General features: G+C 42.9%; 1 protein-coding gene across 24 annotated transcripts in view; it reads left to right on the top strand.

Moving 5' to 3' along the window:
- The window catches only part of NCOR2 (nuclear receptor corepressor 2), a 574,536-nt gene that overhangs the window by 281,942 nt on the left and 270,175 nt on the right, over window positions 1-22,419 (top strand). For all 24 annotated transcript variants that reach the window (XM_069756005.1, XM_069756000.1, XM_069756002.1 and 21 more), the window contains exon 5: window positions 19,568-19,747. In XM_069756005.1, the coding sequence (XP_069612106.1) occupies window positions 19,568-19,747 (180 nt within the window). The remainder of the gene's footprint in view (window positions 1-19,567; window positions 19,748-22,419) is intronic.

Raw genomic sequence — 22,419 nt, 5'->3', positions numbered from 1 at the left:
GGGAGGAGGGGGGGCGGAAACTTGACCCCGGAGTTTTATAAAAAAAAATAAATAAAAAAAAAGAAAAAACCTAGCTCAAGGGCGCCCCCCCGCATCCCGCCGCCCTAGGCACGTGCCCTCAAGTGCCTAGTGGCAAATACGGCCCTGGGTATAATCATACACAGCTCTATAGTGAGGTCAGGAGAGCAGAGAATTGCCATTACATATCTCACTGGTAATGCCTCTTTTCACCTAAAATAAACTGTGGAGACTGAGTCTCATGCAGATCAGTGTCCGGCCCGGAGATGTTAACAGTTCATTTATGTATAAGAAAATTTGCATTTCTCTGGAATAAGACATCAGATTGCAGATATCAAGACCTGTTATTCAGCTTCCTATGACCTACAGTGGGTACGGAAAGTATTCAGACCCATTTACATTTTTCACTGTTTGTTTCATTGCAGCCTTTTGTCAAATTCAAAAAGTTCATTTTTTTTCTCATTAACGTACACTCTGCACCCCCATGTTGACTGAGAAAAAAACAGATATGTAGTAATTTTGCAAATTTATTAAAAGGGAAAAACTGAAATATCACATAGTATTCAGACCCTTTGATCAGTATTGAGTATAGAAGCACCTTTTGAGCTAATACAGCCATGAGTCTTCTTGGGAATGATGCAACAAGTTTTTCACACCTGGATTTGGGGATCCTCTGCCATTCTTCCTTGCAGATCCTCTCCAGTTCCATCAGGTTGGATGGTGAGCGTTGGTAGACAGCCATTTTCAGGTCTCTCCAGAGATGCTCAATTGGGTTTAGGTCAGGGCTCTGGCTGGGCCAGTCAAGAATGGTCACAGAGTTGTTGTGAAGTCACTCCTTTGTTATTTTAGCTGTATTCTTAGGGTGATTTGTCTTGTTGGAAGGTGAACCTTCAGCCAAGTCTGAGGTCCAGAGCACTCTGGAAGAAGTTTTAATCCAGGATATATCTGTACTTGGCCAGGTTTCCTTCAATGACAACCAGTCGTTTTGTCCCTGCAGCTGAAAAACACTCCCCATAGCATGATGCTGCCACCACCATGTTTCCCTGTTGGGATTGTATTGGGCAGGTGATAAGCAGTGCCTGGTTTTCTCCACACATACCACGTAGAATTATCACCAAAAAGGTCTTTCTTCATCTCATCAGAACAGAGAATTTTATTTCTCATAGTTTGGGAGTCCTGCATGTGTTTTTGAGCAAACTCTATGCCAGCTTTCATATGTCTTGCACTGAGGAGAGGCTTCCTTCAGACCACTCTGCCATAAATCTGCCATAAAGGCCCGACTGGTGGAGGGCTGCAGTGATAGATGACTTTGTGGAACTTTCTCCCATCTCCCTTTTGCATCTCTGGAGCTCAGCCACAGTGATCTTGAGTTCTTCTTTACCTCTCTCACCAAGGCTCTTCTCCCACGATTGCTCAGTTTGGTTGGACGACCAGTTCTAGGAAGACTACGGGTGGTCCCAAACTTCTTCCATTTAAGAATGTTGGAAGCCACTGTGCTCTTAGGAAGCTTGAGTACTGCAGAAATTCTTTTGGAACCTTGGCCAGATCTATGCCTTGCCACAATTCTGTCTCTGAGCTCCTTGACCAGTTCCTTTGACCTCATGATTCTCCTTTGGTCTGACATGCACTGTGAGCTGTGAGGTCTTATATAGACAGGTGTGTGCCTTTCCAAATCAAGTCCGTCCTATCAGTTTAATTAAATACAGCAGGGCTCCAATAAAGGAGTAGAACCATCTCAAGGAGGATCACGAGGAAAATGGACAGCATGTGACTTAAATATGAGCTTCTGAGCAAAGGGTCTGAATACTTATGACCATGTAATATTTCTGTTCTTTTTTAATAAATTAGCAAAAATTTCTAAATTTCTGTTTTTTTTTTAGTCAAGATGAGGTGCAGAGTGTACATGAATGAGAAAAAAATAACGTTTTTGAATTTACCAAATGGCTGCAATGAAACTGTGAAAATTTAAAGGGGTCTAAATACTTTCTATACCCATATAGATGACTTGCAAGTGTTAATCCAACCCCTTTAAGTATATTCAAGAGATTTATACATTTTAAGGAGGATTTTTTTTTACCCAAACAGGTATGGAAATATTGCAGTCTTTTCTCCTATTCTTTTTGCCATAACCCTGATGACTTGTTAGGGACTGTTTAGATATTTGGAAAATAGATCAATCTCTTTGTCTGTTAAAATTTGTTCTATGACACTGGTGTGAATAGAGGCCTTATACTTAATGGGGATGTTTAGCTTTTGGGTAGATAGCTTTTTCAAGTAGGAATTTGAAACTGGACTTTTATTTTTTACAGTGATTACCGTATATACTCGAGTATAAGCCGAGATTTTCAGCCCATTTTTTTGGGCTGAAAATCCCCCTCTCGGCTTATACTCGAGTCATACCCAGGGGTCGGCAGGGGAGGGGGAGCGGGGGCTGTCTAATTATTCTCACCTGCTCCTGGCGCGGTACCTGCTCATCTTTTCCCCGGCGCTGACAGAGTCTTCATGTACTGAGCGGTCACTTGGTACGCCTCATTACAGTAATGAATATGCGGCTCCTCCTCCCTTAGGGTGCAGTGACGCTCAGGTCAGAGAGCGCGGTGACGTAGTTAGTGTGCACCCTCTGCCTGAACGTCAGTGCAGAAGACGTTGAAGATGGAGTGGCGCCGGAATGAGGAGCAGGCAAATATTCAGAGTGCCGGGGGCCTGAGCGACGGAGAGGTGAATATGTGATTTTTTGTTGTTGTTTTTTTATCGCAGCAACAGCAAATGGGGCAAGTGTCTGTATGGAGCATCTTATGGGGCCATAACGTTTGTGCAGCACTGTAGAGGGCCATAATGTTTGTGCAGCACTGTATGGGGCCATAACATTTGTGCAGCACTATATGGGGCCATAACGTTTGTGCAGCACTATATGGGGGCCATAATGTTTGTGCAGCACTATATGGGGCAAGTGTCTGTATGGGGCCATGATCAACGTTTGTGCAGCACTATATGGCGCAAATATCTTTATGGAGCATCTTATGGGGCCATAATCAACATTTGTGCAGCACTGTATGGGGCAAATGTGTCTATGGAGCATCTTATGGGGCCATTATTAACCTTTATGCAGGATTATGTGGGGAATATTTTAATATGGAGCATCCTATGGGGCCCATCATAAACTGTATGGAGCATTATATGGGGCTCCTGATTCAATATGGATATTCAAAACACTTAACCTACTGATGTCTCAATTAATTTTACTTTTATTGGTATCTATTTTTACTTTTGACATTTACCGGTAGCTGCTGCATTTTCCACCCTAGGCTTATATTCGAGTCATTAAGCTTTCCCAGTTTTTTGTGGCAAAATTAGGGGGTCGGCTTATACTTGGGTCGGCTTATACTTGAGTATATACGGTATATTTTTGTAAAGTCAATACAGCACTTCTCTGTGCGTGTGCGTGCATATATGTGTGTTCGTATATAATATAGCAATTCTATGTTGGAGAGATGGATAAGCACATTCTGAATGTTAAACCACTGTTAGATAAGATCTTGACACTGAATACTGCAGCTAAATAGCTGATATGGTAAATTAGCGCCAAAGGAGAGAAAAAAGAGAAACTACAGTACCTGCAAAGAGGTTTGCACATTTTCATTAATGGGTAAAATTGCAAAGTGCTTGTAAAAATAAACAGCTTTGCAATTCGCTCTCTTTTTAATTATCTTGTGTATGTACACGCATTGTGTAGGTTACCAGTCTATTATGCAGTCTCAGTGGCCTATTTCTTAGGCAAGGACTGGGATGTGTTGCAGTCTCTAGAGCTTGCAAGCACTGCTCCAAAGTGATCCGACCAGCTTCAGTCCCCTTGTACTTCTCCCATCTTGCAGAGGTAAAACTGCCTTTGCTAACCGCATGAAAGAGCGCTCTGTTCAGACTAGCAATTGCGACATTGCCGCTGGTCCACGCTGAGGCTGTGTGCACATATTGCGTTTTTTTTTCGCTATAAAAACGTATAGAAAACGCATACATATGCATCCTGTCATTTAGAATGCATTCTGCAATTTTTGTGCACATTATGCGTTTTTTCCGTGAAAAAAACGCATCGCGGTAAAAAACGCAGCATGTTCATTAATTTTGCGGATTTTTCGCATATTTCCCGCTATATAATGCATTGGGAAAGCTCTGGAAAAATCTGCAAAAAAAAGGCAGTAAAAACGCGAAAAAAAAACCGCATACGGTTTTCTTGCAGAAAATGTCCGGTTTTCTTCAGGAATTTTCTGCAAGAAATTCTTACGTGTACACATACCCTGAATCTTCACGAGCACACTGCCCCCTGGCAAGTAGGAAGCTGGGAGGCAGAGGAGCAATGTGCTCCCGAAGAAGGAAGATGACACTCTTTGAATAAGTCTTTGGTCTGTCTACAGCTGGTCATACACACATTTCAGAGGTGGTGGTGTAAGTCGGCCCAGTCTTTTGTTCCCTTGAGAAATAAGCTGCTGTCAGAGTGATCTGTTAGTGGCTATCCTTTTCCCTAAGCCCTGAGCCATGGTGCATGATTATAGTGGGGTACCAAGAGCTATTACAGGTGTATGGGCCTCTTTATTCTGTTTGTTAGGATTGGTCATTATGCTTGTTGCATTTGTTTGCTTATGATCATCGTTGGCAGTTCAAGCATTTTCTGGCTCTAATTAAGTGGCTAGTGTAATTTTGCATGTGGCTAAAATCACATGGCAACAAAAAGGAAAAAAAAAAGTAGGCAGATGCTGCACGGATGGCATAGACTGTTCACATTATGGATCCATTCATTCAAATGTGGAAGTTTGGTCCGCAAATCGTAACAAACATGGACATGTCTCCATTTCTCTTTTTTTTTGTTAAAAACAGCCACAGGTTCTAAAGTATCTTTGTACGTATTTGTTAAAAAGATTGCAAATGTGAAAAATTGACACGTGAATGGGGTTAGAATAATTTCATTCAAAGCTGGGTGACAGCAAGCTAAGATTTATAAGTCCATGTTTTCACTCATATTACCAAAGAATAATAGTAATAATCATTTTTATATAGCGCTAACATATTCCGCAGCGCTTTACAGACATTATCATCGCTTTCCCCAATGAGGCTCACAATCTAAATTCCCCATCAGTATGTATTTGGAGTGTGGGAGGAAACCGGAGAACCCAGAGGAAACCCACGCAAACACGGGGAGAGCATACAAACTCCTTGCAGATATTGTCCTTGGTGGGATTTGAACCCAGGACTCCAGTGCTGTAAGGCTGCAGTGCTAACCTGAAGGGCCATTGCTTAAATCCTGTTGCAGACAGAAATTGAGGCAATGTAGTAGCAAGAGCCACCGCCGACAGTCTCTAAACTGTGCCACCATACCTGGTAGAGCAGTGTTCCCCAACTCCGGTCCTCAAGAGCCACCAACAGGTCATGTTTTCAGGCTTTCCTTAGTATTGCACAGGTGATAATTGCATAACCTGGACAGGCAAGCATTCAATGACCTGTGCAATACTAAGGAAATCCTGAAAACATGACCTGTTGGCGGCTCTTGAGGACCAGACTTGGGGAACACTGTGGTAGAGGCTGGAGAGTAGGCCACTAGAAGTAGTGCGAGGGGCGATCAGAGGTGTCAGAGTTTGTGAATTGGCCCCTACCAGATGAGTACATATCTTCTAGCCATTTGCTTGAGTAAAGTACCCACAAGAGCATTTAATTTTTTTTATGTTTTTCATTTTACATAATTGTCTCATGACATCATTAATGTTAGAAAAGTGAAGTGTGGTGAAGGCAGGAGAAAAAATATATTTGTGCACAGAACAACCATGTGTTACATGTGTGCTGTAATCTTCACATATGGCCACATTCCCAGTAATATAATATTTTAGTGAAAAAAAAAAAAAAAGAGCTTTGGCTATGTGCACACGTCAGCAATCTTTGCAGAAATTTCCTGACCCAAACCGGACTTTTTCCGCAGGAAATCCGCATGCGTTTTTTGCGTGTTTTTATCGCGTTTTTTTTTGCGGATTTTTCGTGTTGTTTTTTTTTCCGGAGCTTCCCCAATGCAATATATAGCAGCAAAAACGCAAAAAATCCACAAAATTAATGAACATGCTGCTTTTTTTTACCGCGATGCGTTTTTTTCGTGAAAAAAAAAACGCAGCATGTGCACAATAACTGCGGATTGAATTCTATTAATAGGATGCTTAATGTATGCGGGTTTTTTTTGCGGTTTTATAGCGAAAAAATGCGAAAAATTTGGAACGTGTGCACACAGCCTGAAAAGGGTTGTCCAGTGAAAACAAGTTATCGGCTATCCATAAGAAAGGTGATAACTTGCTGATCGGTGAGGACCTTCACCAATTGGCTGATTGGGGAATTTTTTTAGCACTGATGGGAAATTCCAGTTACAAAATGACGTGGCAGGTCAGACGCCCGACTGCCATTACATTCATTCCCTATGGGGTTGGAGGAAAAAGCCAAGTGCCGCTCTTGGCAGCCCCATTGTAGCAGCGGTTGAGCAGACGGGGATAAAAGTGGCCCGCTCTGTCGAACAGTACGGGTCCCAGTGGTCGGACCTCCACAGATCAGCGACTCATAGGATAAGTGATGACTCACTTTCACTGGACAGCCCCTTTATGGGATTTTAAGTAGAAGCTGCACCCTGTATTCCCAGTTTAGCCTGACTACAGAATTGGATCTTATTAAGAATTGTTCATTATATTCTCAGGTACTGGCAGTTCAGCTGAACACAGATTTTTGCAGGTCTGAAATAGAATATTAATCCTCGTGGAGCAGCTTGCACAAGAATGAGATCAAAATCCTGTAGCTTGTCTGGATCTAGGTCATATTTATCCAGTGATTCAACAGCCTGAAGCAATTTCATTGCTAAACAAGTAACAAATGCCGAATCCCTCCCTGCAGATTCCCAGCTGCCCTGCTACTGTAAATGTATGGGTTTTCCTAGAAATAACCGCCAGCCTAAGAAATGTCGCGCCTGAAGATAAACGTGTGGATGTGGGTCAGAACTGGATGCATAATCCTAATTTTTCTCAGTGCTCACCCTCTGCAGTCATATAGTGTGAGGCTGGCATCATATCCCCAAATATAAAGTGACATTGGCCCCATGTCAAAATAATCCTCCCTGCTATAAACACTGTAATGTAACATAGTAACATAGTAACATAGTTAGTAAGGCCGAAAAAAGACATTTGTCCATCCAGTTCAGCCTATATTCCATCATAATAAATCCCCAGATCTACGTCCTTCTACAGAACCTAATAATTGTATGATACAATATTGTTCTGCTCCAGGAAGACATCCAGGCCTCTCTTGAACCCCTCGACTGAGTTCGCCATCACCACCTCCTCAGGCAAGCAATTCCAGATTCTCACTGCCCTAACAGTAAAGAATCCTCTTCTATGTTGGTGGAAAAACCTTCTCTCCTCCAGACGCAAAGAATGCCCCCTTGTGCCCGTCACCTTCCTTGGTATAAACAGATCCTCAGCGAGATATTTGTATTGTCCCCTTATATACTTATACATGGTTATTAGATCGCCCCTCAGTCGTCTTTTTTCTAGACTAAATAATCCTAATTTCGCTAATCTATCTGGGTATTGTAGTTCTCCCATCCCCTTTATTAATTTTGTTGCCCTCCTTTGTACTCTCTCTAGTTCCATTATATCCTTCCTGAGCACCGGTGCCCAAAACTGGACACAGTACTCCATGTGCGGTCTAACTAGGGATTTGTACAGAGGCAGTATAATGCTCTCATCATGTGTATCCAGACCTCTTTTAATGCACCCCATGATCCTGTTTGCCTTGGCAGCTGCTGCCTGGCACTGGCTGCTCCAGGTAAGTTTATCATTAACTAGGATCCCCAAGTCCTTCTCCCTGTCAGATTTACCCAGTGGTTTCCCGTTCAGTGTGTAATGGTGATATTGATTCCCTCTTCCCATGTGTATAACCTTACATTTATCATTGTTAAACCTCATCTGCCACCTTTCAGCCCAAGTTTCCAACTTATCCAGATCCATCTGTAGCAGAATACTATCTTCTCTTGTATTAACTGCTTTACATAGTTTTGTATCATCTGCAAATATCGATATTTTACTGTGTAAACCTTCTACCAGATCATTAATGAATATGTTGAAGAGAACAGGTCCCAATACTGACCCCTGCGGTACCCCACTGGTCACAGCGACCCAGTTAGAGACTATACCATTTATAACCACCCTCTGCTTTCTATCACTAAGCCAGTTACTAACCCATTTACACACATTTTCCCCCAGACCAAGCATTCTCATTTTGTGTACCAACCTCTTGTGCGGCACGGTATCAAACGCTTTGGAAAAATCGAGATATACCACGTCCAATGACTCACCGTTGTCCAGCCTATAGCTTACCTCTTCATAAAAACTGATTAGATTGGTTTGACAGGAGCGATTTCTCATAAACCCATGCTGATATGGAGTCAAACAGTTATTCTCATTGAGATAATCCAGAATAACATCCCTCAGAAACCCTTCAAATATTTTACCAACAATAGAGGTTAGACTTACTGGCCTATAATTTCCAGGTTCACTTTTAGAGCCCTTTTTGAATATTGGCACCACATTTGCTATGCGCCAGTCCTGCGGAACAGACCCTGTCGCTATAGAGTCACTAAAAATAAGAAATAATGGTTTATCTATTACATGTGTAGTAGCAGAGCGGTAGAAATAACATCATATCGTGACCATATTAATGCCCCTACACCATGCTGCTCTCAGATTACATGGGGAAAACCTTGGACCGATTCCCTTTATGGAATTAATAGAATGAATTCTTATTATTCTTGATGTTCGTTATTAGTCTTTATAACACACATTTATGTTCAATGGTTTTAATTTACGAAAGATCTAATGTTTGCGTCAGATCACCTGATGTCTGATAGGCTGACGTTACGGGATGGGCCGCCCCCAGATCACCTGATGTCTGATAGGCTGACTTTACGGGATGGGCCGGCCCTCAGATCACCTGATGTCTGATAGGCTGACGTTATGGGATGGGCCACCCCCCAGATCACCTGATGTCTGATAGGCTGACGTTATGGGTTGGGCCGCTCCTCAGATCACCTGATGTCTGTAGGCTGACGTTACGGGATGGGCCGCCCCTCCGATCACCTGATGTCTGATAGGCTGACGTTACGAGATGAGCCGCCCCTCACATCACCTGATGTCTGATAGGCTGACGTTATGGGATGGGCCGCCCCTCAGATCACCTGATGTCTGATAGGCTGATGTTACGGGATGGGCCGCACCCAGATCACCAGATGTTTGATAGGCTGACGTTACGGGGTGGGGCGCCCCTCACGTCACCTGATGTCTGTAGGCTGACGTTACGAGATGGGCCGCCCCTCACATCACCTGATGTCTGATAGGCTGACGTCACGGGATGGGCCGCCCCTCACATCACCTGATGTCTGTAGGCTGACGTTACGAGATGGGCCGCCCCTCACATCACCTGATGTCTGATAGGCTGACGTCACGGGATGGGCCGCCCCTCACATCCCCTGATGTCTGATAGGCTGACGTTACGGGATGGGCCACCCCCAGATCACCTGAAGTCTGATAGGCTGACGTTACGGGAGGATGCTCCTCCTCTTTTACAATTAAATATACGTTTCAGCCTGTTTTTTTTAGCATAACCTTTTTTATCATGCTGTGATGAGCATGATGTTTTAGCTTTTCTTTTTTGTGGATACTGGATTTCGGTTCATCATGTTTATCAGGTTTAGGGCTCATACTGACTACCATTATTATCAGATGTTTTGACTGGCGGCACTCGTCCCTGTGTCATTCTATGGGGTGCTGCACGTGTCAGATTTTTTTTTTTTTCACTGGGACACTGTCTTTGGAAAAAGAGTGCAGCATGCCAGAGTTTGATCCAATTTGTGGATTGCAGTTGGCTGTGCAAGTCAATGAGTCCATGGAAAAGATCGGACTGCACTCGGATGACTTCGGAGTGCAGCCCAATTTTGATGGACTCGCAGAACTGAGAAGATGGATAATTTATTTTTTTCCATCTTTGCCTCGTCCGAGAGAATCTGATCAAACTATGGTCACACTCTGATCCGAGTTTGATTTTCATAATTGACCAGATTCTCTAGGAAGAAAAAAACATACGGCCGTGTGCACCTAGCCTTAGGATAGGTTGTCAAAATCCGATAACTGATCAACTGTTATCACTTTTGGTTGCAGCCTGATGGGAACAGAGTTCCACCGCTCTCACTGTTTAGTGGCTGCTCCCAAATATTGCATTTCAGCTTCTATACTTGAAAAAGGTGAATTCCTTCCTTTTCGGCATGTTCACACACTACAGCTTTCAGTGTTTGTTTCTTTGATAAACTAAAATAATTTTTGGGGGGCTATACAGTATTTGAGAGGGTGAGGTTTCCATTTTTGTCGCATATTCCTTTTCTCATAAGTGATTTCCCAAGTATTTTTTGTTTATTAGAGATTCATAAAATTCTTAAATTCTGAAAATCCAGGTCTGATTACGGTGTTTAGACTGAACATCCATTTCTAAACTCATTGCGAGCCATAATGAAGATAATCTATCCTTCCGTCTCTTGTGACTTGAGTAATTTAGTCTGTTATGAATCCTGCGCAGATCTTTGCTTCCAAGAGAATTCTTGAGACTTTTCACAGTTCTTCGCCACCGGTTAGCTTAATGGGAATCTAAGTGCAGTAGTTAAGCTATCTATGGGTAAGAGTAACTGTAAAAAAAGAGATTATAACATACTGCTCAGCTGCCTATCTTCTCCAAGGGATAATTGCATTTTCCATCCAAATCTAAATGCTGTCCCATATGGAGGCCGTATAACTGAGCCTCGTTGTGTGCTGTAATTATTCCATTCTGTGCAACACACGGAGATTGGGCAAAAATGAACATAATTAGAGTTTGATGCTGCAGAAAAATGTGGCGTTTAATAGTACCAATAACATTTGTCAAAGGAAAAGCATTGTATAAGATGAAGTCGTTTCACATCAACTTTATGAGAAAAGATATGCATGTTCTATCTTTAACACCATGGAGAAAGAGGATGTTGGATTCTTCAGTTATTCACTTATATAGGGGTCCCGTGGATTGCGGTTACTGAGTCAGCATTGATTAGCGATGATGAATCCTCCCATAATTCCATGTTGCACTTTTTTATATGAGTGGGATCTAGAACAGTTCACATCATTGACGGAATGCCATAACGTCACTGACACATGTACGTAGAGCGGGAGATGGGAAATGTTCTCTTTGCACCATTGCTAATTGATGAAAAGCTTGGAAAGTCGAGTAGCAGCACCAAAGGGCATGACAATGGCAGTCATTACCAGAAAGGCCACACGTTCCATCGGTACAATCCGGCAGCTACCTAGTACAGAGGGCACTCGGTCCTGATTAGTTACTACTAGTGATAAGGGAACAATCTCAAATAAGGTGTTTTCCGAGCATGCTCTTGTGCTAACCGAGTATGTTCGGCGTTCTCTAAAAATATGTTTAATTCCCGTGGCTGCATGTCTCACGGCTGTTCGACAGCTGCAACATATGCAGGGATTGCCTAAAAAACAGGCAATAACTAACAAACAGACAATCCCTGCATGTGTTGTGCTGTCGAAGAGTCGTGGAACTCGAACATATTTTTCAAGCACACTGAAGACCCTTGGTATGCTCAGATAACGCCTTATCCGAGAACGTTCGCTCATCACTATTTACTGTGACTGTGAAAACCAGCGCAGAACTCTTGAGTGAGCTGAGGTCGAGGAAACAAAGGTGTTGGGGAACCGTCCCAAACATTGTGTGGCGGGGAAGGCAGCCCCAGTAACCCAGTGTGCTATGATTTATACCATGGTGTCCCTCTTCTTTGATCTGCATGACTTCTCATTGTCCTGAGGTGCATTTATATGGGCAGCTAGTCAGTGAACAAGCTCTCATAAGAACACTTGTTCCCTCCTATCGGGTCTAGTAGACATGCCGGCAATCACTGTACAAGTCCGCAAAATGTTCATTGGTTGTTTGTATTGTTTTGAAAGTCCTCATTCTTAGCAGCGCATCTAACCACGTAAACGGGGGACATGCTGTCGATAACTTGATGCTGTATGAGGTCCGAATGATCGTACTGATGGTCGTTTCTGTTCGCATCAGTAGTCGTCAGGCCATGTACACAGGCAAGTAAGAGCGCCGATAGACTTGTATATATTGTATCAATGCTTGAAAGCGGACCGAGATCAGCCAATCTGAATACACTTTATTTAATTTTCAACAAGTTATTGGATGACTGACTATTTGATGCCATTTTACAGTTACATGTAGAATAAATATAGATGAGAAGTAACTTTGTAATTACATTTTTGCACACTTCCGAGCTGACATTCCCCAGCAATTTTTGTTCTCTGATGTTTATTAGGATATTCTGTAAATGTGGCCATACACCTTCAATGGCTGTCCTACAGCTATTCTTTATGGTGACCCATACAAATGCACGAACATCGATTATTCTATATGTTTTCAATATGAGAAGGACATAAGCTGTTGCCAGGCTTAGGTGCTCTGGGCATGTCCAGAGCACTTCTCACTGGCACTATAGTTCTCTGAAACCCACCTTCCGTGGAATAACTTTATTCTGAATGGACCATGAGGGTATGTGCACATGGAGAATGGAGCTCTGCGGATTTTTACGCAGCGGATTTTAGAAATCCGCAGGTAAAAGCCACTGCATTTTACTTGCAGATTTACCTCGGTTTTTGTGCGGATTCCACCTGCGGATTTACACCTGCGGATTCCTATTGTGGAGCAGGTGTAAACCGAAGCGGAATCCGCCCAAGGAATTGACATGCTGTGGAATGTAACCCGCAGTGCTTCTGCGTTTTTTTTCCCCCGCAGCATGTGCACTGCGGATTGCGGTTTCCATAGGTTTCCATTGTACTGTAAACGCATGGAAAGCTGCTGCGGACCCGCAGCTGCGGATCCGCTGCGGATCCGCAGCAAAATCCGCAACGTGTGCACATAGCCTTACTTGCGTATTGTTAGTGGGGAGAGAGAGAGTACCACCTCCCAGGTGACAGCCTATATACAAGCATCATGATGGCACCGAGGAAGTATGGCAGATTCTAGAAAACATGTAAGAGAGGCCTAAATATATAGAATTTTTACGTATTTCATAATCACTCACATTACATTCCAATTTGACAATAGATGATGGTCTTCCCATAGAGCCGATACTGCAGTTGGGACGCCGGTAGCATGCACGTAGGCAAATGTATTATTAGTAGTTTTTGAACACACTTGTGTCTATACTAGAGCTTATCTTTTTTTGTAACTTTAACCATCTCTTCATCACATTTGTAGAAAATGTTTTTGTTGTATGATCGAGATCGAATCTTCAATGTGATGAGTTTGTAGTTTATTGGAATAATAACTCTGTGAACATGATATTCACCTCTAAAGTCCACTAAGCTCTCATGGCGTTTAGACTTGAAAGTATATATTGACAAGGGTACAATTTCTACTATGGGTTACACAACCCCAACATTCACAAATCTTTAAAAAGCGGTATCTTATTAAACAATATTTAGTTCTAAGTGAAGTGGAAGGGATGCAACCATTAATATCTTACAAACATAGCCATGATTTGAATGATGAGCTTGTTAAAAGCAGTTTCAGGAGATCACACAAAACCTGGTTAGATCAAAGGATTCCGTTTGGAAATTTCACATGCGCACAGTGTCCATGATGTAGCTTCAGTCTAGCAGAAAGAGGTTTTCGTTTGGGTAACACAATTCACACAGTGCAGCTTTTTACAAATTGGAAAAATAAATATGACGTTTGTCATTTTCTGCCCTTGTAATATCTATTCTATAAGCAGAACAATTAGTCGTTTAAACATTTTATCAAGCATTACAAATCTATCAGCATAGGTGTAGGATCGACACGCCTAAGCAACCAAATAAGACAAAAACAAAATGCAGACCGAGAGTGTTAGGCTTTGCAGGCCTGGAATTACTTTTCCATTGAAAGGAGGTGAACACAATAAGCTCCTGCTTCAAAAACACTATGGGTTTTGCGCCTCCAAACATTAGGTAATTGAGAAAAAAATGTTCCTGTGCTGAAATAATCTTAATAATGCCCCTGCTATGTATTATCTCATTTGCTGTGTCTGACCATGCAGAGCTGCTCCAGCTTATGGTCAGCACATAGCACACTTTGTGGCCAAGAGGGGAAGTCCATTATGATGAGAGTATACAGAAAACACAACAGGGGCCAGCAGTTGCTGCTTTCTTAGGTAACACATTTCTCTGTTTGTTTTATCATAGGAGCGAGTGTTTCTGCCATGTCTCCAGCTCTTTGAGCTCATCCTAAATCAAGTCAGAGATGTAAGCTCTCAATGACCGCTGGAGATCCTACGTCACTTACTAAATTTATGATGAACCGAGGGCGTTGTAAACACGGCGGAAACACCTGCTCCTGTGACAAAATGGACAGGGAAACTTGTTATCCCAGAAAGCAGTAAATGTGAGCCCCTAATGTGACATCTGTATAAGTCACTTATCCTAAGGGACTCATGCTTTCATGGTCGGACACCGCAAATAAGGCAGTACATATCGGGGGCAAATTTATACGATTATTTCGGCACAGGAACAATTTTTTAACTCATCCAATTGTAGAACTTATTATTGTTCCAAGATCTATTAATTAAAATGTACTTTGTTTGCGGGACAACCCCAGTGAAATATCTCTGGTAATGCCTACTTGGACGACTTCATTTTTTTGACTGTTTAGGTGCCAAATATTTTGAGTGCTGATCTCTGCAATGAAGAGGTGAAACTAAAATAAAAAACTTGTGTGCAGTTCAACATAAAAAATTTGATGAACATTAACCACAGTACAGTAATGTGTTAAGAATACAGTAAAGTACATTCAAATGCAGGTAATTTCCAAGCTTTTACAGTGGATATGGAGATCCAGGAAGTTGCTTGAGGAGCCAGCCGATGGGATTTCTGGGTTGGGCAGAGTGGGTATTTTAGCTTTCAGTTCTTCATATTTTAGAAGCCTGGAGGGATGCCCAGTAAGACTCTCTCTTGGGATCTTGCAGGTGCTCCCCGCGTTTGCTCCGGATGTATAATCTATTGATGGTAATAAGAGGACTGTGCAGTTAGCAGTTCTGATTATGAATGTTTGGGAAGAGTAATTACTGATGCACAGGGCCCAAACAAACATCATTATTACATTATGCCAAACTGTCTTGTCCTCGCAGCCGCCAGCTACAGGTTAATAAGGCAGAGTAACTTTGTGGCCAGCGATCTCCTCTTTAGAGGATAATCCTTCTGTAGCAATGAGCTGGCCTTCTATTCTCTTGCAGGAAATTTGCTTAGTAGAGGCTTTTTTCGATAGAGTGATTTGGCAGTGTAATCTGAACACATGTTTAAGCTTCCTGCCTTGCATATTGTAATCAATCTTCGTGTAGCCTGGTAAGACATGCAATGATTATAATGGCACTACTGTTGAGAGCTCAGAAGAGGTTAATCACTATAGTACTACGGCTTCTCGTTTTCTGTCTGCTGTGATGTTGCTTGGCAGGCAGAACCTCATGATGTCATGGTCTTGCTGGTGGGCACAGCCTCACCAGTACCATTGTAATTGTGCAGCTGGTGTGTAGGAGCAAATACTGGTGGAGGGGGTATGCTGGGCACTACTGGGCAGAGTGGAGTTTCATTGGAAGGATAGAGGGTGGTTGAGCACTATACATTGGCCTCTTGCTATAGTGGTTTATGTTCTCCTCACATGGAATGCATTTCAAAAGCCTCATGTGGAAAGGAGGAGAATCTAAACACTCTACCCTTTCAGTGCCAGATCAGATTTTAACAGATGCACAAATATTGTTCATGTTATACTCGACAGTCGTACAGTGGTTTCTATCTTTCTTGTATCATTCTTCTAACTAGAGCTGTGGCGTCAGTAAGGCTGGGGTCATATTACGTCCAAGCAGTCCATTAGACGGACTGCCTTACAACGCGGCATAACGTGGTGTAGCGCAGTCCATTAACGCTGCCATTAATCTCTACTTCGGACATGTGAAGTCATTGAGTGACGGACCCTGGGACACAAGCTGCAGCGTTTCCAGGTCCATCACCGCTAGTGCAGATAGAGCATCTGCTAGCCCTTTCTGCGCTAGCGCGTTGGCACTTGCGTTAACGCAGCCCGTTGAACGGGCTGCTGTTAACGCAATGTGAACCTAGCCTTAGCCAAAACTTCCTGACTCTGACTGCCGATCCCTCATACATGCTTTACTACTGAGCATGTACATAAAGTGCAGCACAGATTCATCTCAGCTAAAACTCCAACTCCACAGCACAGCCTCACTACTGAGCATGTACATAAAGTGCAGCACAGATTCATCTCAACTAAGAGCCCAGATCCTTACATCAGGGACAGACCAGACATTTATAGGACCTTTCAAAACTTCCCCAAATTATTATGAATATCTTTACAGTACATACTGCAGTGAAACCAATTTATTATATATGTTAGGAGTCATCCATTTTATACCGACTCCAACTCCACCAAAATGGTCTCAGACTCCGACTCTACAGCTTATAACTGACTTTTATTTTGGATAACATAAGTCCTCTGGTCTATCTATGCAGAAGATATGTTCAGAACTTTATAACATTTTTGATTGTTCTGAAAGTCATGACTGAACAGCACTGAACTGCCAAAATGGAAAGTTTAATACTAATTTATGGTAGGATTTATTCCATACTTTTTTTTTCTTAGACTTTCTTGAAGGTTTTTTTTACTACAGTCGTACGAATAAATGAATGATGTAATTGTTGCTTTTGTGTAACTTATCCATGCAGTTGAGGCATTGCATCTTTTTCTTGTCTCCTCATGCACTTGGTCCTTTAATTGTGCTATAGCATTCCTCCACCTCTCTGCACAATAGCCTCTGCACAATTCACAGAGCATGCCCGCAAAACTCACCCACAATTTCCCGAATAAACATGAATAGATCTTATCCTGATCATGGCACTAAATATTCAGGCTCAAATAATTTGTAATAGGGCACCAATATAAGTATATATGGCTGAATTTGTATGTAGTCTACCCAGTAAAAACATCATAGCCACACTACACTCGCCTACTTCAAATTTGATGATTTTACTGTCTTTCAATGTTTTATGTGATGGTAATTGGCTATTCAGATTTATCTATGACCCAAGGAAACAAATTAGCACTGCCTTTGACTTTTACACAAAGAAATAAAAGGGTATGTGCCCACAATCGGGAATAGCAGCATTTTGGACGCAGCTCACCTGCACTGTGCTCTATGATACAAGCACAGTGGATGGATTTCTAAAAACCCCCTGCGCACTGTGCTTCTATATGACGCTGCATAAACTCATCCGCAGTGCGGGTTTATGAGCTGCAGCATGTCAATCACTTGTGGAGACGCTAGTCTGCGGAACAGCAATTTCCATTATAGAATGTATTGGATGTAATAAATCCGCATGAAGAGATGCGAATCACCTGCGTGATTACAACGCAGCGAAAATACGTTGCGTCCAAAGCGCTGCTACTTCCTGATCATGGCCATGTACCCTGATAGGCTGCTCATTTTGTATGTCATTTTTTTATGTTACGGTAAATTAGTTGTTTTTGCATGTATAATTAATGGCCTTTCCTCAGGATAAGGTCATCAGTATCAGATCAGCATCTTCACTGGTTAGCACAGTACAATGAGTAGCGGCTGCTGCCAGATACTGCAGATCAGCAGTTCTTCACAGCTATCCATTGAATGGAGCTGTGCTGTTCACCTCTGTTCAATGTTTACAGCTGCCACCCTCAACCCCAAATTGGTCTGATGTTGGTGACCTATCCTGATAGGTCATGCTTATTATGTGCCTTGTAAAAGGATAAAAAAAATCTTTCAAGGAACAATAATTTATGTATGTGGAAAAAATTCAAAAGTCTTTTTTTCAGAATCTGTAATGACAGTGCATCATTTGGTTGGCAAAATCGATCAGTCGCTGTTACATTTTACTTAAACATTCATCATAGTTTAAAGTATAGTCATCAGCTGCATATGAGCCCCTACTAAGAACATTTTTATTCAGTTGGCCGGTGCAGCTCACTTTGCTTCCATGTGTTTCTGTATTTCTAAAGCTTGAGCCAAATAACACAGGAACTTCCTTTGACAAGAGGTGATAGCTCGATCTCGCACCTCCCTGCGCAATGACCTCTGTGCAGATTACAAAGCCTGCCTACAAAACTGTCCAATCAATGAAACTAGTTTAAAATGTTTTTTTATGTGCTAATAAAAGCAGATTTAGGTGATGTATTAACTAAATTTAGGTGATTTATTAACAAATTTAGGTAATATATTAATTGATCTACCAGCTATAATTATACATGCCTATATTTTCATTGCCCCTCTCATTGAAATTACTTGCAATAGGCTTACCTTGTCTAGAAAGAGATCCAAAGTGGGAAGCTATGACATAACCTTTGGAAAAAAAATTATGTAATTTCTGCGTGTTTTTCCATTTAGTTCACATTTCATTGTGTGATCTGCTGGCTAAACCTCCCTTATTTTATGAAAAGTTAAAGAATCGAGGGCATCTCCTCTCCACCTGTTGTGTGTGATGGCAAAACTCCAGGCATATAGCACAGGGTTGCTACAGCCAGTGAGCGTGGTGCGGACAGTGTGTTGTCGACAGGTACAGACTGGGGCTGAAATTCAGTCCTGGCATTTGAAATCACACAGGCCCATGTTGTCCCCGTCCCCATAAACCAGATTGTATATATTACTAATATTACCCTGGATGGAGGAAAGGAAGATTTGCTGCAAGACCAATTTTTCTAATGATTCCCATGGCCTTCTGGGTAAGTGACGGAGTCAGCAACTTTGTGCTCTGTCACAACGCTTTAACAGTGTGGGCATCTTGAGAACACTGATTCTGTTAGCACCATAGCAGACAATGCAGTCCATGACCAGACCGGCCCTTCTGGGAATTGCCAGATGGCCAGTCCGGCCCTGACTGTGAGGTTTGCCGTTTCGGCTGAATTTGTGTTCCCAGCTGTTGTATATGTCGCGGGTGCAGGGGGATGAATGCCTGTATCGACTGACTGTTCAGGGCATGAGCAGAACTACCCGAATATTATCAGGCAGTGGCCGGGGGTACTGTGTAACTCCATACACAATAACTGGGAAGAACTAGACCTGTGGGAGAGTACGTGCTAAAGGAATACCATATTTTCCCTATCTTTCATGTTTTGTATGTAATGAATTTAATCACGATTTATGTATTACAATACTTTTATGAAATGCTGTGCCTTTTTCCACCGCCACCGATCAGAAATTGTTATATCATTACTTTTTCTTTGATAGGAAATCCCCTTTTAATTAGTCATTTACTGTATTTAAACAATTAACTTTGATATTCATTTCATGCTGATTACTTCGAATTTGCTTTGACCGATCCAATCAGTTACCATGTACTTACTAAAGTTGCTTTTTTACTATCCTCAGGATCGCTGCATAACTGGAAAGCTAGAACCTGTGTCCCCCTCCAGTCCTCCTCATGTTGACGGAGAACTGGATTTGCTGCCTACAAGGCTTTCCAAGGAGGAGCTGATACAGAACATGGACAGGGTGGACCGTGAGATTACCATGGTAGAGCAGCAAATCTCCAAGCTAAAGAAGAAACAGGTTTGTCACCATGTATTGTTTATTCACAGCTTTATCACGTTGTGTCACCCCGTAAAGGATTGTTCCCATTTTCACCTATGGGTTCTCTTGGATAGGGATTGTAAAACAAACACTTTTGCAATTTACCGTTTATTGAAATCTGCAGTTGTTCTTGAGATATTAAAAGTTACCTACCGCTAGTTAGGAGACTGACCACCGCTGCAGTCAAGTTTAAGCACTACTGGAGCTGGCTGGGATTATGAGTTTACCGCGCCCTCTGGCAACACTGGCCATCTTCACGTCAGTGCTTACAATAGAAAAGAGCTTGTAAGCACTCCACATGTTTGGTCACTTATGCTAGCAGTGGTAACCTGTTTCTAAGGCAACAATTATTAAAATATGAATATCTCAAGAATGGCTGAAATTTTTAGTAAACAGTAAAATAAAAAAAAATAAAAAAATGTTTTTCAAGCATTGTCAAAAAATACTTATCTTTGAAGAAGAGAAAAATCCTTTAAAAACTAACCTGTTTAGGACCTTCAGGAATAAAGTAATTTATTTTTACTTACTGTGTAACTGTATATTTCTATCAATAAAGCTGTATAACACATTGTATTTAACACCATTTATAAGGCAAGAAATCCCACTTGTTAAACCTGACAGGGCACACCTGTGAAGTGAAAACCATTTTCGGTGACTACCTCTTGAAGCTCATCAAGAGAACGCCAAGAGTGTTCAAAGCAGTCATCAAAGCAAAAGGTGGCTACTTTGAAGAACCTAGAATATAAGACATATTTTCAGTTGTTTCACAGTTTTTTATTAAGTATATAATTCCACATGTATTAATTCATAGTTTTGATGCCTTCAGTGTGAATTTACAATTTTCATAGTCATGAAAATTCAGAAAAAAATCTTTAAACGAGGTGTGTCCAAACTTTTGGTCTATACTGTATATATTATATATATACATACATATATACATACATACGCACACACATGCACACACTTAAGTTGTTGCAAAATACAATGTGTTATACAGCTTTATTGATAGAAATATACAGTTACACAGTAAGTAAAAATAAATTACTTTATTCCTGTATATACTGTGTATATGTGTGTATATATATATATATATATATATATTTATATATATATATATATATATACACTAGCTATTGAACCGGTTCTACGCCCGGGTGGCTAGCATCTATATTGGTATATGGTCTCCATCCTGGTATGTGCTGCTCCATCTTGCGTCTCCATCCTGTCATGAGCTGCTCCATCCTGCGTCCCCATCCTGACATGTGCTGCACCCATCCTGCACCCCCATTCTGACATGTGCTGCTCCCATCCTGCACCCCCATTCTGACATGTGCTGCTCCATCCTGCGTCCCCATCCTGTCATGTGCTGCACCCATCCTGCGCCCCCATCCTGCCATGTGTTGCACCCATCTTGCGCCCCCATTCTGTCATGTGTTGCACCCATCCTGCGCCCCCATTCTATCATGTGCTGCTTCCATCCTGCGCCCCCATTGTGACATGTGCTGCTCCCATCCTGCGCCCCCATTTTGACATGTTCTGCACCCATCCTGCGCCTCCTTTCTGACATGTTCTGCACCCATCTTGCGCCCCCATTCTGTCATGTGTTGCACCCATCCTGCGCCCCCATTCTGTCATGTGCTGCTCCCATCCTGCGCCCCCATTGTGACATGTGCTGCACCCATCCTGCGCCTCCATTTTGACATGTTCTGCACCCATCTTGCGCCTCCATTCTGTCATTTGCTGCTCCCATCCTGTCATGTGCTGCTCCCATCCTGTGCCCCCGTTCTGTCATATGCTGCTCCCATCCTGTGCCCCCGTTCTTTCATGTGCTGCTCCCATCCTGCGCCCCTGTTCTGTCATGTGCTGCTCCCATCCTGCGCCCGTTCTGTCATGTGCTGCTGCCATCCTGCGCCCCCGTTCTGTCATGTGCTGCTCCCATCCTGCGCCCCTGTTCTGTCATGTGCTGCTCCCATCCTGCGCCCGTTCTGTCATGTGCTGCTGCCATCCTACGCCCCCGTTCTGTCATGTGATGCTCCCATCTTGCGCCCCCATTTTGTCATGTGCTGCTCCCATCCTGCGCCCCCATTCTGTCATGTGCTGCTGCCATCCTGTGCCCCCATTCTGTCATGTGCTGCTGCCATCCTGCGCCCGTTCTGTCATGTGCTGCTGCCATCCTGCGCCCGTTCTGTCATGTGTTGCAGCCATCCTGCGCCCGTTCTGTCATGTGTTGCACCCATCCTGCGCCCCCATTCTGTCATATGCTGCTCCCATCCTGCGCCCCCATTGTGACATGTGCTGCACCCATCTGCGCCTCCATTTTGACATGTTCTGCACCCATCCTGCGCCTCCATTCTGTCATTTGCTGCTCCCATCCTGTCATGTGCTGCTCCCATCCTGTGCCCCCGTTCTGTCATGTGCTGCTCCCATCCTGTGCCCCCGTTCTTTCATGTGCTGCTCCCATCCTGCGCCCCTGTTCTGTCATGTGCTGCTCCCATCCTGCGCCCGTTCTGTCATGTGCTGCTGCCATCCTGCGCCCCGTTCTGTCATGTGATGCTCCCATGTTGCGCCCCCATTCTGTCATGTGCTACTCCCATCCTGCGCCCCTGTTCTGTCATGTGCTGCTCCCATCTTGCGCCCCCATTCTGTCATGT

Source organism: Ranitomeya imitator, chromosome 1 (assembly GCF_032444005.1).
Source record: "Ranitomeya imitator isolate aRanImi1 chromosome 1, aRanImi1.pri, whole genome shotgun sequence".
NCBI lineage: Eukaryota > Metazoa > Chordata > Amphibia > Anura > Dendrobatidae > Ranitomeya > Ranitomeya imitator.
Note: the sequence above shows the minus strand (reverse complement) of the source record. Positions and strands in the feature narration are given on the sequence as shown.